Source organism: Astatotilapia calliptera, chromosome 15 (genome assembly GCF_900246225.1).
Source record: "Astatotilapia calliptera chromosome 15, fAstCal1.2, whole genome shotgun sequence".
Taxonomy (NCBI): Eukaryota; Metazoa; Chordata; class Actinopteri; order Cichliformes; family Cichlidae; genus Astatotilapia; species Astatotilapia calliptera.
Window position 1 is genome coordinate 3,634,310 of NC_039316.1, and position 14,906 is coordinate 3,649,215.

At 41.5% G+C, this 14,906-nt stretch overlaps 1 protein-coding gene across 6 annotated transcripts in view; it reads right to left on the reverse strand.

The window, feature by feature from the left end:
• Nucleotides 1-14,906, reverse strand: part of LOC113037404 (MAM domain-containing glycosylphosphatidylinositol anchor protein 2) — a 207,459-nt gene that overhangs the window by 15,235 nt on the left and 177,318 nt on the right. For all 6 annotated transcript variants that reach the window (XM_026194427.1, XM_026194428.1, XM_026194429.1 and 3 more), the window contains 3 exons: nucleotides 12,368-12,545; nucleotides 4,444-4,464; nucleotides 2,192-2,347 (listed from right to left, as the gene is read on the reverse strand). In XM_026194427.1, coding sequence (XP_026050212.1) covers nucleotides 2,192-2,347; nucleotides 4,444-4,464; nucleotides 12,368-12,545 — 355 coding nt within the window. The remainder of the gene's footprint in view (nucleotides 1-2,191; nucleotides 2,348-4,443; nucleotides 4,465-12,367; nucleotides 12,546-14,906) is intronic.

Here is a 14,906-nt window from a genome sequence, read left to right on the forward strand (position 1 = left end):
TCACATTGCTCCCTCTTGATATGGAGGAGTAATGACATAATTACTCTGCTAATTGAATTGGTGGGGACAGGGTCACAATGCCTGCATTTTATGTTTTAATAAAACTATCAATATTTCTTTCCACTGCATTGATATTATATCGCAAAAGGAAGCCAATACAATGTACCGCCTCATTGATATTTTGTCTGACCTCTAGGGAGGGCTAACGCACAGGCAGATTGTGCTAAACAACAGGCCATTAAAAACAGCGACGCGCTGTTTTACAGTTTATGTATTTGGGGCCTTTTAAAATGCACCGATTCATCCATTTATTGTGATTATTATCTTTTCCTTGTGTTTTTCAGGAGATAACAAAGACCACTTGGCTTGGGCGATGTGTTAAAAACTTCCAACCAGCCACCCTGAGTGTAACAACTGGCAATAAGGATTGTGCGCACGTGTGTCGATTTCCGGAGTTCTCCCACTCCCAATGAACCAGTTCCAGCAAATGCAATCATGGAAGAGTATTTTGAGAAAAAGAATACATAATCACCTAACTGGGATCATTTCGGTTTTGAACCAGACAAAATGGGCAATCTGAAGGACTCGGTGACCTAAGGGACTATGCAATCAGATGAAGGATACCTCTGCTTACATCCTCTGAATGAACAAACAGATAGGGCATAAAACATGCCATGATATGGTCGGGAAACTTAACCACACATACATTTTTGCTCCAATTCTTAAAGATGACTAGTAGTTCAACCTTTTAAGGATAAAGGATAAAAGATCTGATGTCTCAACAGGACCTGGAAAAACTAGTCCATGCATTCATCTTTAGCAGGCTTGATTACTGTAACAGCATCTTTACAGGTCTACCTAAAAAAATCAGTCAGACATCTACAGCTCATTCAGAACTCTGTTGCTCGAGTCCTCACTAAGACCAAAAAAGTGGACCACATCAATCCAGCTCTGAGGTCTTTACACTGGCTGCCTGTCCGTCAGAGGATAGACTGGTCTATAAAGCTCTGAATGGTTTAGGACCAAAATACATCAGTGACCTCCTGACCCAGTATGAACCTTCCAGATCCCTCAGGTCATCTGGATCTGGGGCGATCGTGGCTCAAGAGTTAGGAGTTCGCCTTGTAATCGGAAGGTTGCCGGTTCGAGCCCCGGCTTGGACAGTCTCGGTCGTTGTGTCCTTGGGCAAGACACTTCACCCGTTGCCTACTGGTGGTGGTCAGAGGGCCCGGTGGCGCCAGTGTCCAGCAGCCTCGCCTCTGTCAGTGAGCCCCAGGGTGGCTGTGGCTACAATGTAGCTTGCCATCACCAGTGTGTGAATGGGTGGATGACTGGATATGTAAAGCGCTTTGGGGTCCTTAGGGACTAGAAAAGCGCTATATAAATACAGGCCATTTACCATTTTGGTCTTTTATCAGTTCCCAGAGTCAGAACCAGACACTGAGAAGCTGCATTCAGCTTTTATGCTCCTTATATCTGGAACAAACTCCCAGAAAGCCTCAGATCAGCTGAAACACTCAGTTTATTTAAATCCAGGTTGAAGACTCACCTATTCTCAGCTTCATTTAAATAAAGCACCAAATCCGCACTTAAGCTTAAATTTCAAAACTTACATTTTAACTACTGATTTTATCCACTGTCCTGATTTTATCTGTTTTGATTTTTGATTTTATATACTGTTTTGTTTGTTAGTTAGTTACTGTAGTTAGTTAGCTTGTTTTAATCAAATTTAAATCATGATTTTTTTTGTTTTTGTTTCTAATGTCTCTGTAAAGCACCTTGAATCACCTTGTTGTTGAATTGTGCTATATAAATAAACTTGCCTTGCCTTAACTCCAATTGATGGGTCATTTCAACTAAAGACAGCTTCACTGACATTTAATCAATGACGTATTTTGTCAAAGAAAAAAAATCATGGAATGTGCGTGATGTGGGACAACTCAACCTGCCAGTTGCAATTACTACACGCCTTGAATATTTCTTTAGAGGTTAATTATTTATCAATTTCTCTCTCAAGGGCAGGCCATCAAATTAGCAAAGTAAGACAATGAGAATCATCTCCTCCATTAATAAAAAAAGAAGTAGACTCAGCCACTAGCTAAAACAAATATGCAATACTTTTACTAGGGATAAGCAATGATTGGCTAGTCGCTGCTTGGACATGTCAAGGGTGGAAGTTTGAGCTCCTTACCTTGCTTGGAGCCACTGTGATCACCACTAGGGCCAGTGTTGGGTGTATACTTGGTGTCGCGGGTGGCTGCACTGTGTCGCGTCCAGTCAAAATCATCATTCTTGTCCTGGGTGAACATGCAGATGGGCTCCTCCTCAAAGCTGCAGTGGAACTCTCCTGGTGAATGACAGAGCACGTCGTTTCAGAAGAGTGAGAAGTTATAGTACACTGCTATGTCTTGAGTAGTGCGACACCTACTGTATATCTATGACATTTCCTGCGGCATGTGTGCGTGTGTGCATGTGTCTCGGGGGGATACATAGACCAACCCGAGTCCTAATTACATCATGCAATCTGGTGAAAAGAATTTCTATATTAAGATGTGACCTCTCACTGACTGTGAGGGAGGTGCCATTGAATGTGTTTTTCTTTTTTTCTTGACTACGACATGCAGTTCTGTTTTCTACTTAACCAGAGTCTATGAAGACAGAGTGCTCCACTGAAGAAACACCCAAAGGCGGTTTGTGTGTGCGACTATCAGACAGCCCACTACCGAAGCATGATGGATGACATTCAATAAACGCAGCCACAGCACAGTAAATAATTTCAAACTTAATACAAATCTCCTGTTAAAACATAATTTTGTGAGGTTTGGCACAGATACAGTAGAAAACTTTTATCTGAATCAGGTGAGCCTCTTGTGATTTTGAACAATCCCCGACACCCCCCCTTTTTAACAGGTTTAAAAGAAAAATGGGGTGATTGTTCTCCAATGTTTCATATCCTCTGACCAGTGAGACTTCTTTAAACCTGACAACCGCCTTTTCTACCAGCTTCCATCTTCTCTGTCGTAGGTGTGCAGGTGAAGATATTAAGTCCCCCCACCCGTGACAACAAGTTCAATACAAGTGGAATGACTGAATGAGGGTGGAACGACGTTGTTATTGGTCACATGAAAGGGAATGTATAAGTGAATAGACTGTGATGATGAGTGCAAATCCCCATGCACTCAATTTAATGAAGGGGTAGTGGCTGGATCGACTCTGTCAAAAAGAAGAGAGAAAAAAAAAACCAAACGATGCAAAAAGCACCTGACCAGAGGACTTGGCGGTGCTAAGCGGTGTCCTCAAAGAGATAGCAAAAAACACAGCATTTAGATTCAGGACGCAGGCATGTGCTCTGATAAATATTCATTGATTTATTAAAACGTAGCTGGGAGCAGTTTGGAGTGGTGACCTTGAGAGGAGCGGGATCTGCAGCTTTTACTCAGGTAATGGAGGTAACACAGACGTAGAGGTGTGGTGTGGGTGGATGGGCCGGGGGATGGAAGAGGGCAGTGATGCTGCGAGGCAGAGAGAGAGCGAGAGAATGAGCTGGAGTGAGAGAAGAAGAGGTGGTGGAGAGGGAAAAGTGCAGCAAGGGGCCGCGTTTGAGGCACTCTTGACTCTTCTCCTCATGAGCATGCAGATTTAAATGGAGGTCTAGCTCCTGGTGCTAGACATTAACGTCCCTATCCGCAGTGAGCTAAACTAAATGTTTTCGCCTCGTGCGCCTCAGAGAGATAGGAGGATTTGGAGGATAGGCAGAGGAAGGAGGCAGGGGGGAAGGGGAGGCATGCAGGTAAGATAGTTTCCTGGAGGGATTTGGATAATGATGTTGGTGATTAGGATGTTTGCTATTATGTTGGCAATGTTTCTGTGAACACCCACCAAAATATATATCTATAAAAATAAATTAACCACGATACAAGGCAGCACACTGCCGCACAGCAAGCAATGATTAAGTCTGGATTCTCAAGGCATGAATAATGTGAATTTGTAAAGTTTCAACAATGAAACAATGCGTCATAAATGAAGCTAAACATTAAAGAATATAAACAGCTATGGCACAAATGCATGCATAATTAATGCTCACAGAGCACAGAAGGTGCAAATAAACTCATGCGCCCAGAAACACACACACCCACACACACACACAGATACACCAAACGACATCCAACATCTCATGCAAACGCCGTGTCCAAAATGCACAATGTCAAATATCCTGACGCAAGCCTACCCTTTTCTAAATGCAAGCCTTGCTCAATCATTGCTCATTTACTCCTGTTTTAGAGTCGTTTAAAAACATCTTCCAGTTCAATACTGATTATTTAAGTCGGCTCTCTATAGACGAGACAGTTACTTGGAGTATCCCCACTGTTTTCACAGCCGGTGTTGTGTCAGAAGGAGCACTCTGTCTGATGAGACATGCTAAGTGAGGTGCACATTACTTACTCAGGTGAGGGTTGATGGGAGCTGTGGAAGAGAAAGGCCAGGGATAATTGTTAGTACAAAAAATCTTAGCAGCCTGTCATTACATGAAACACTTATTAAGAGAAAATGTGCATGGAGGCACACGCCGACGTAAAAGAGGTCAACCTGTTGCACCTTCAGACTCTGTGTGGCTGCCTTGTGAGCTCTGCTATTCAGCAAGTAGCAGAGTATTACACAGGCATATATTAACCTTTTGTGAGCAACAAGGAACATATTATGTAAAGATATAGCAGAGAAATAAGAGCTTCAGTAAAAGTGGGACTCGTCTGTCTGTCTGTCTGTGTAGCCTCTGCTTTGCAGTGAGACAGAAACACACAGTGAAAGTGCTTACTAAACATTTCTGACCCATTTGTCATACAGAGCTAGCATGGTCTAACAGCCGTGGCAAGACAGGTTTCTTTCTGGAGTGTGTGACCGCAGAAACAGAACACTGTTTGCAAAGTATCTGTGCTTCATCTCTGTAAAGCACTTTTGCCTTCTCACTGTAAAAACACGAAGGAAACAGACGGCACCAATCAACTCCCGCACTCAGAACAATGATTATTGAGCAGACACAAAGAGAGATGTCTGGGATTTGAAGTGGAAAAGGTGACAGCATTTATTCGCAGTCTGTTATCTAATGTAAAAGAGTGAGGGATTAGGAAGACCAGCCTGACCACATTAATAAGCTTATAGCGCAACTGCTTATCATTACTGCCATTTACTGGCTTTGCTGATGTTCTTGTCCAAGGTGACTTCCATTTAGAACACTAAGCCTATTTTATCCTTCCATTTAGGAGCCAATAAATCACAAAAATGAGTAATAATCACAAGTGTGTCTGCTAATCAGTTTCCTGCTACTTATATCCTGTCTTTTCAAACCCATCATTATGAAAACTTTGAGATCAAACGCTAACGGAAATACACCGAGGACTTCTTTTGCATTCTGTCCACCTAACCACAGTTCAATGCTTCCCTCATTGATAATTTAAGAGGCTACTGCCGCAGCAAACACATAAAGGTCAAGGGTATCACACAGAGTTGCAGCGAGCCAGTTAGTCGGCACTTCACTTTTTGCAGAGTAAATACCATTTAACCTGTCAAGAAGATTCATGGGCATTTTCATGATCGATTGCTGACCGGCTGAATAGATGCGATACATCAGCTTTACTACAAAACTATGTTGCTGGGTGATTTATGAAACCTTGCTGTTCATGGAGGGAATTGATTTTAATCCAACCAATTAAAGTGAGTAATAACAAATCATTCCTACAAAGGAAAACATGTAGTGAGAGTGGCGAAGTACAGTGGCGCTGATGAAACTGCTGTTTTTAAAAGCTCAAGTTACATAAAAAGGAGGGATTTCTGTTTATTGTTGTGTAACTCGTGGAAATGTATGTTTGCTCGGGGATAAAAGGGGAGATAGACAAAGACACATGCCGTGAAGCAACTAAAATTGCATTTTCAGCGCACACCTTCCTTGAAAACGCTTTAAGAATCTTTTATGTGACTGTGAAAATACTCGCCGCCCGACAGTCACTGCTTCCCACTGAATCTACAGTGGACTGCACAGAGCAGCACAGACTGCAGAGGGGGAGGAAATCATCCCGCTGTTGCAGAGAAAATGTTTTAAATGACAACTTACAGCCTCGAGCCTGCGAAACGGATGCTGAGGTTTCCGACAAAACTCCATTCTTTCAGGCCCCCTCCTGCTCGCCGGCTCTCTCCATCTCAATGTCCCATTTCCTGTAACTCTCACTCCCTCCCTCCCAAATCCCTCTTTCTTCCGATACTGTGGTTATGAAAATGTATTTCGTTGTCTGCATTTTTTTTTTTTACCTGCAGCTTCCCTCGACTGACTCACTACGCCTTAATCCAATCCAAAAGAGTGTGTCTGCTCAAGCAGTGTCTCCATACACACTAAGGAAATCAAGCTGTGCACAGAGAAGGCCCAGAGGCTACTTTTACGACTGTTTTGCATGCAAACACTCTCTCCAGATCACACTTGCATAAAACAGATAATTTTACTTCCAGTATAGATGACTATATTGGATATGGGAAAACAAACAAGCATTAAAATAAACTGCGACAGAGCTCAGCTGTTGACTCGAGCGTTTTAAATGAAGCACTTTTTTTAAAGAAACGTTGCCGCCTTGTCTGTAACTGTGTCTGAACTCCTGAAAACAAGTAGCAGACCTCAATTGCCCTTCTTCAAATGCGCTATGCCGTTAAAGCAGAGATGTGCAAAACCCTCGAGCTCACTGCAAAGGCTTTAAAAAATATCCCAGATTTTCTTCTTAATGCTGCAGCACCCTGCTTTTCCCCCCATAGCTAAAAAGCCTCAAATAATGATTGAGGATGAAATGTAATTTTGATAGTTGTCAAGATAAAAACTCCCAGTGATCACACAGTGGAGTGAAGAGCGGATTTTTCTTTTCTTTTTTTTCTTTCAAACTTCTGTTATTAGAGCACATATTAGGTGCATGTCTGCCTGAATCCTGGTTTATACTTTTCCAGCTGAGAGGACAAAACAAGCTGCATGCTTGATGCATGAATGCCTTCCATCCAAATTGCCTAATTTTGATTGAAACACAAAGTGAGCTCATTGACCGCCAAAGGACATTGGTCCATGGAGGCTGTTCCGGATACAATCACTGACTTCATCTTGGCAGGATTCCCTGCCCACTGGCCTGCGGCTACATTACAAAGCAGCAGACAATTCCAAGGCTTCAGCCAAGTGTCCTCATAGACAACAGTGGCATGCCTGGTTTTATCCTTTCTTTTTTCACTGACCTCATATAATCCACACACTCCCACATTCCCATCAATCATATTTAGGGGTTATGGGTGCGTGCCATGATGTTCTGAGAAGGCCCTGTGTTGGCTCCACAGCTGCCCAACCATCAGCTGGAATAATGACAGTGTGGGTAAATGTAGTTCAGCAATCTTTCCCTCGTGTCTCCGTGACCAAAATAACAAGAGCGACATCACACCATTGTGTCCTTTTTTACAAAAGCCTACTGAGGATGCACTGCTCTGCACAAGTCCTGCAGTAACACACATGGACACACCCGAGCCATGCTGAGCCCCGTGCAAGGCTGTTCTTTCATTAGCGCACATATACATATATGCACTGATGGATTGGCATTCACTTTAACCTAAAGAACTAAGAAGTATAAATGACAGAACAAAGAAGACAAAAGGATATTTGATTTGATTTTATTGATTAGCATTCAAATATCTCAGTGAAGACAGAACAAAGATCTACCACAAAGCAAGAAAGCATGAGACAAGGCTAATCAAAAGGTATTGGCTGAAGCCATGTCATGTCACAACATGTTACAGCAGCAATCAAAACAGTTCAAATCATAAATATGCTGGTCCCAACTCTTCTACCAAAAACAAGAGTGGATTTCAAAGGAATGTCAAACGGAGGGACCATCCAGCTGAGCACGGGGAATCCATGAGTCATGCCTTGCACACTTGGTGAGCATAGATTAGCACGAAAAATGGAAACAGCAAGAATCAGCTAGCTCTGTCTGAATCTTTCAGGAGGTAAAGAATCCCAAACACCAGCACCTCTAAAGCTCAATAATTAATATGTCATATATCATTTAATTCTTACCAACTAAAAAAGAAAGAAAAAAAAAGAGTGAAAACCTCTATAGCTCAGAGATCTTTAAGGCTTTTGAGCAGTTGCCAGGCTAAAAAGAAACTCTGGGGAGTCACTGCTACAAGGCTAGCTGTTCAGTCTTTGTTCTAATCCAAGCTCACTGACTGCTGGCTTATATTTAATGAACAGATATGAAAGCTGTATTGATCTTGAATAAATGTATTCCTTTAAGTGAAAGTACTTTATAAAGCAGGACTACTGAGCATGTACAAAATACTGTATCAAAACAGCAGCTACTATATAGCTATAGCTGTAGCCCAGGACTGCGCTGCAACATGTGCTGTATCTTATTGGTCATGAACATGATTATATGATCAAAAAATGATCAAGGAAGATAGCTTCTGAGGGTTGGTACTATGTGCTGAAAGCTTTGGGTAGCTTAAAAAATATATAGATAAAATATAATCTGAATTCTCAGGTTAAAGCATGCTTCACAGCAACACAAAGAGACAGAACCTGGGACAGCTTTACCACTGAATCACTGCTGGTCAAACAGAAACACCCCACTTACAGTGAGAAACTGAATTTAATATAAGATTTAGGGAGTTTTGCCTTGAGGAGAGGTGTTGTATATGTCACTGCAAGGTGCATAAAAATGGAATATTAAGAAACAGCAGCAGTGTTTTACTGTGACACTGTGAGGGTTGACTGGAGGCTTAAACATTAAATCCTGTGTATTGGAGGAAACAAGAGAGGAAGAGAGACATAGTGGGAGGGGAGCGTTATGAGGAACACCAAACAGATGCTGAGTTTGTCACTGCAGCAAAATTTAAAAGAGCATCTTCAGAGCTTGGTGACATAGCCATTCTTCATCTTGCAACTGGGGACACTGTAACCGCTTTTGTGTTTTCGTGCCAAGTCACAGAAAAGCTGCTACCATCGACTTTATGTGGTTCAGAATGATTGCTCGGCCTTTTGGGCAATGATGGAAAAAACTTCCTCTAATGGAGGACTTATGTTGCAATTTAACACAGGGCAGAAATGTTCAAGCTAACAGCTAACAAACAGACAAAGCCGTGTTTTTTCTGTAGGTTTTCTTCATTTTAGGGTCACAAGGAGGAAAAGACAATCCCACCGTGCAAGGCAAACACATGAAATACGTTTATCGGTTGCTGTTCAACTTCCCATTTATGCAAATACTCAAATAAATGAATAATTGAATGCAATTACCAAAGTGTCTGCTGAGTCTATGCACAAATTTAGACTGGAAGAGCCAGGGCTAAAGGTTTATTCAATCCCGCAGCCTCCTTATGGTGAAGCAACATTGCTTGCCACAAATTAATCCAGTTAAAATTAATAAAAATGCAAAAGTCATTAAATTGATTAATTTGGGTTAGTAAACCTTATTTGTGCTTGGACCCTTTGGGAGTTTCCCAAACAGTCAAATATTGGACATGTCTTTGAATCAGGACAATAGCAAATGCAGGACTGCCATGAAAATGCTACCTTAGATTTATATACCAAAGACAGGACAGGACTTAAACATAGTGATTACATAGCGATAAATAGAAGAACTTTTATGACTTTCTTTTTTTTCAATTCACTGTAAATTTTCAAACCCATAAAGCCTTTGTGCTACAGCCCATACACAGATGCCCCACAGGTCCATGTTCCCCAGTGAGAATGAAACTGAAGTGATAATGGAGATGGTCCTGGGCTGTATTTCACACATCAGTCTCAGAGCAGAGTGGATACGGTTCAGCCCTACATTAGCCTGCTACCGTGGCGTTATGCTGTGTGTGGGAGAACAGAGCAGCCCTAGAGTGATAATTAGTCCAGCCTCTCGCTGGGCAGGCGATTTGCACGTCAGCATTGGCTCTCCTCTTTCTATCTTTTTTCTCCTTCTTCTTCTTTTATTAATTTGTTCCCCTGTATCTCCCTTTTCTTCCCAGTCCCAACTTGGCTGCCTCCATCACTCCTTCTGCGCTACTCCCTGCCTTAATTAGCCTCAATTCCCCTCACTTCGCTTCGACTGTATTCATTTGGATTCAACTCCACTGAATTCAATTCAAGGTTGACCGGGGGAACCGCGCAGTATCACAAACTACTACAAAAATAACAGCGGAGAAAGTTTATCTGCCTCTCTCATTTCTCTCCTTTTTCCCAATTCTCTTTGCAGAAGCCATGATGAGCTGCAGTGAAACTGAATTATTCACAACTGCAGCACCACCACTCCGGAAGAACTTGGCAGTCAGTGATAGACAGAAAACAGTCAGTCACTTAGTTTCTGAAGATGTACATCTCAAGTACCTGTGCATCTGTTCACTGGTACTACTGGGCCAACTGTGGATACTACTGTAGTCTTTGTATTGTTTTTGCCAGCATGCCATCCCACAAGCTGGAGAATCTATCTCTGTTTGCAACCTGCTATTTCGTTCTGTAAAGAAATACAGTGTGTTTTGATGTATTCTCAGTGGTCGCAGTACACAAAATCCTTGTGATGTCCTTCTGGCTGCTATTTTTGGCTGCTGTACTTTTATCAGAGAGACTCTTCTGATTCAACCTCAGTTTAACCTCATTTGTTATTATTGCTTTATCTCCTTAAATCCAAGGCTACTGTCTGAGATGCCCACCTGAGAACCGTCGCAAGGCTATAAGGTCAAAATGAACAACCTTGAGCTCTATAGATGAGATATACTTAGGAGAATTTTGAAATACAAAGTCTATTTTGAGTCCTTTTCAGTCTGGAGATAACAACGAGTGACGATTTTGTTTCATCTGAATCAGAAATGTAAATAGAAGATTAAAAAAAAACAGCAATAATCAACGGGTCGGCGATCCAGATGTTACTGCTCCTGTTTTAAAAATTCTCGAGTGCAACTCTCATCTACATTTTGATGCATCAGAAATAAATCCTAGATGCATTTTAGTGGTGGCAGTAAAAGGTGGCCATTTCAGTCAGTGTGACATCCTTGGAAACCTTTGAAAAAAATTCTGCCAGTTGGGTTTTTATAACAAATTCAACCTGGACTCAAAACAAGGGGCCTCAGGGAGGACGAGGTCAGTATGACTAGATGTATTTATTTATTTATTTAGTTACAATTTTTCAACCTTTTTCTCTCTCTCTCTCCTGTAGCTCTTGCTTTTTTCCCTTGCTGTCCCTCAGGTAACTTCACGCTTTCTCTGGAGCAACATTAGCACTGTAGCGATCTGCAATTACTGGCTGCACCGATCTGCGCTCTGCTTGTTGTTACAAACTGCCTCCACTTCCTTTGGAACCCGGCACGCTCTGGGCAGACGGCGTCCCTCCCTGCGACTGGTTTTGTTTTGTTGTGTGTTTCCCTGTTGCGTATTAAATCATTACCAGTGCTGCCGAGCTCTTCCAAAAAAGGGTAATTATTGCAGTTTTCTCTATAAAATCTGAGTATTTGTAAAACATTTTGTGGCTTGTTTTAGAAAATTGCTACATAATTATTATTACTTTTATTACTGTAGTCTATATAAAATAAATCAAATAAAATTATTACTGTTCTATCTGGCCACCGAGTCTGGGCAAATGTACAGTAAGATTTTTATGCTTTTCATGTCAGGGTCCATGTCAGGCATGGTGAGGGCAAGAACCTTTCAAAATATTTACAATGTGAAATTGAAAAGCCATTTATTATATGAGAAACAATCCGGGGGACTAATCAGATCCTCCGACAAAGACAAAAGACAGAAAATTGCATTGTTTTGGGAGGGGGGAACCGAGCGAAGGCAGCAAAGCATGACTCATCTCTGACCAGCTCTGTTTGGTCTTGTTACCCGGGCTACATGCTTGAGTCATCTGAAGCTTCAATGTCATGATGATCTCTCAAGCACAGACACAACAAGTCAGCCTTTGCCCCGGTACAGGGGAGAGCTGACTCAAGCAATGAAGGTCACTAAGAAGGGATTAGTCAGTTGATCAGCATCCATTTGGCTCAAAGGAGAAAAGAAGCAAAGCCGGCTGAATTCGAGCTGTCTACAGATGACTGAATGTGTTACATGCAATTCAAATTACTTCAATCAGTTCCCTTTTTTTTTTCCCCACTCGCTCTTTCCTCGTACGTCTTATGCAAAATAACTCATCATCGGATCCTTGTAATGACTGCTGATGCTACGGCGAACTTTTGATATCATCATTAGTGATGAACGTACGCCGTAAGCACAAACTTCAGCGGGAGTTAAAATCTCTTGTCTCCTTTACCTTGTTTTTATCTGTTTGCTGGCTGTCAAAACACTGAAACAATGGAAAAAGTATGTAGCGCTTACCACTGTAGGTGACGATACGGATGGCGGAGTCCCCCTCGCCGAAACGCGTGATGGGCGTGAGGCGCACCTCGTAAGACTCGGGCTTTATCAGCTCAGTCAGGTTATGCGTCATGAGCTCTCCTTTGTTGATTGTTCCATCCACTGGGATCTCCTGCTCCCACCAGCGCTGGAGCCCCATCTGTGTCGGAAGAAGAACCACATGAGGTTTGGGATATTAGACATTTGCTAGTTCTGTTTATAACTAACAGATTTTCAAATAGCAAAGTGTTCCTGCTGCTGTTGAGGATTGGTATGTTCCCCTTCACCCTTTGTTCTATTTTTCCACCTTTCTGCTCCACATCTGAGCAATCAGCATCAATATGATGCAGTATATGGTATACTTGACAGACTCCTCTTTTGTTGTTACCTCCCACAGCCAAGCAGTTGGACCAGCCTTGGGTTTCTTTTTCCCGTATTTTCCTTGCTTGTATCATTTGTTCTGACTGTTAGCTCATTTTACAGACCTTACCTTTTGCTTTCATGCACCATTTGCTTCATCTAAAGTCCTCCCATGCATGAACGCTAGTCTGTAAATAAAGATCATTTGGGTTCTTGTCTCTGTGAACTGTTCACACTTTTCAAAGAGCTGTTCTCAATACTGTACCAATAACAGATCACAGGGTCTCTAATGTGATCTCATGTGATGCATCTTCACTATCAGCTATATATAGGTTCTGTATGCAGATTTACCAAATAAGGAGAGTATGTGCCATGCAAAGAAAACACATTCTCTCATTTTCCTCCAAGTGTGACCACAACTATGTAGTCCTTTAACACGACTGTATAATGTTCCATTTCATCTGCCAATTAAGACCGCCTATAGGCATCTGCACGATTCACCAATCTGCACGATCCAAGCTGCACAACAAAAACAAATTTCTTTTGTAAGCTGATGACGGTGAGATGCTCATTAACCATATTTACTTTCGAAGCAGCTCCCAGGGTCAGAACTAAAAGACTGCTATTAAGAAGCAGCAGACACATGTTTCTATTAGCAGAAGAAACATTATCGTAGGTTTTATAGGCATTTTGTAAGTACAGTTGTGTTCTGACTGTCTGCCTGATTCCTTTAAAGAATTTCTATCATGATGTTCTGCAATTTTTTATTTTTTTTGCCATCTCTTTATAAAGGGACCTTGAATTGCCACGATTTTTCTATCTTCTCTTTCAATAATGTGCAGCAAACAGGCAAACTCCTGGCTGACTTAGTTCAGGTATCACACAAACTTTAATTCCTTTTGTGCTTTCTGATATAATGCAACCCCTCTGAAACACAAACAGCAAAGCTAGATTTGCTGGTGAGGGGCGAGTGAAGGAGGGTACATTTTATCCTCGATTATCAGATTAACAGGGCACAAAGACAAGCGATCGCGTCTGCATCACAATTAGTGACCGTACCATACAGAAAGAAGTGCACCATTAGCGGAGGGAGACAGGGATCGAATGAATGAAGGTGTGACAGCATTGAGTCAGTGTGCATGTGAGGGAACAATACCAATTAAGTAATTACTTAGAGGCTGGATGAGCCGCAATTATGGCGTGCAAGTTTCTATCACCATTAGTTTGCAGGTAAATAGGGTCCGTTGTCTCTCTGCGGTAATTACAGAGAGCGCTCTAGCCCTTACCTATGCTTTGAAAATTTTTAACTTTCCCCTTAAGCACAAAAGGCATGACAGTTAATTGCCATAAATTACACAGTGTCAGCCTGTATGTGTCTCGTCCTATGTGTGTTTCAATCCGCTAAAATAAATGATAATATGGTGAGGATATTTGCTATTGTGATATATCATAATGATGTGAGAAACTGATCAATCAGAAACTGACTACTTAAGTTGCTGCTGCTAAAAGGGTGCTTGCAAGTTATTGAATCCTCGTGTGAATGAGTGTGAAAATGCTCTTTTTCACGTAACTTTATGTAAACCTGTATTATGTACTGCATGCATTATGTTGCTGTAGTAATTTGCACATGCCCACTGGTGATGAAGTACATTACTAAATAGGCTTTTATGTTTGGCCCTGAACTGCAGCCAAGTTCTCTATCTATCTATCTAAAGAAACAATTATTTAAAAGTAATTTTTAATGAATTTTTGGAAATAGATCAGATGTTTATTATGTTCAAAAGCTGTGGCTAAAACATGAATATGAGACTTGATGTTCATCCAGTTTGCTCAAAAATTCATACATTTAAATATAAATATTAAAAATTTTATTTTTAATACCCGATTTAACCAGTAAGCACCAAAAATGAAACATTTCATGTACCTTATCTCACTGTTGTTCACAAATGCCCGTGGCATTATGTGCTTATGTTCAGGTGGCTGTATAATACTGAATAAAATTAAATATACACATTTCTGTGTGTGTGTGTGTGTGTGCATGGCTTTTAATATTGGTCTTGGCTAGAGCTGCTTTATAAAGGTCTCCCCCCCCCCCCCCCCCCCCCTTATTAAAAACCAACAGTGCTTAAATATGCAAATCAAATCAAACTCTAAATGCTGA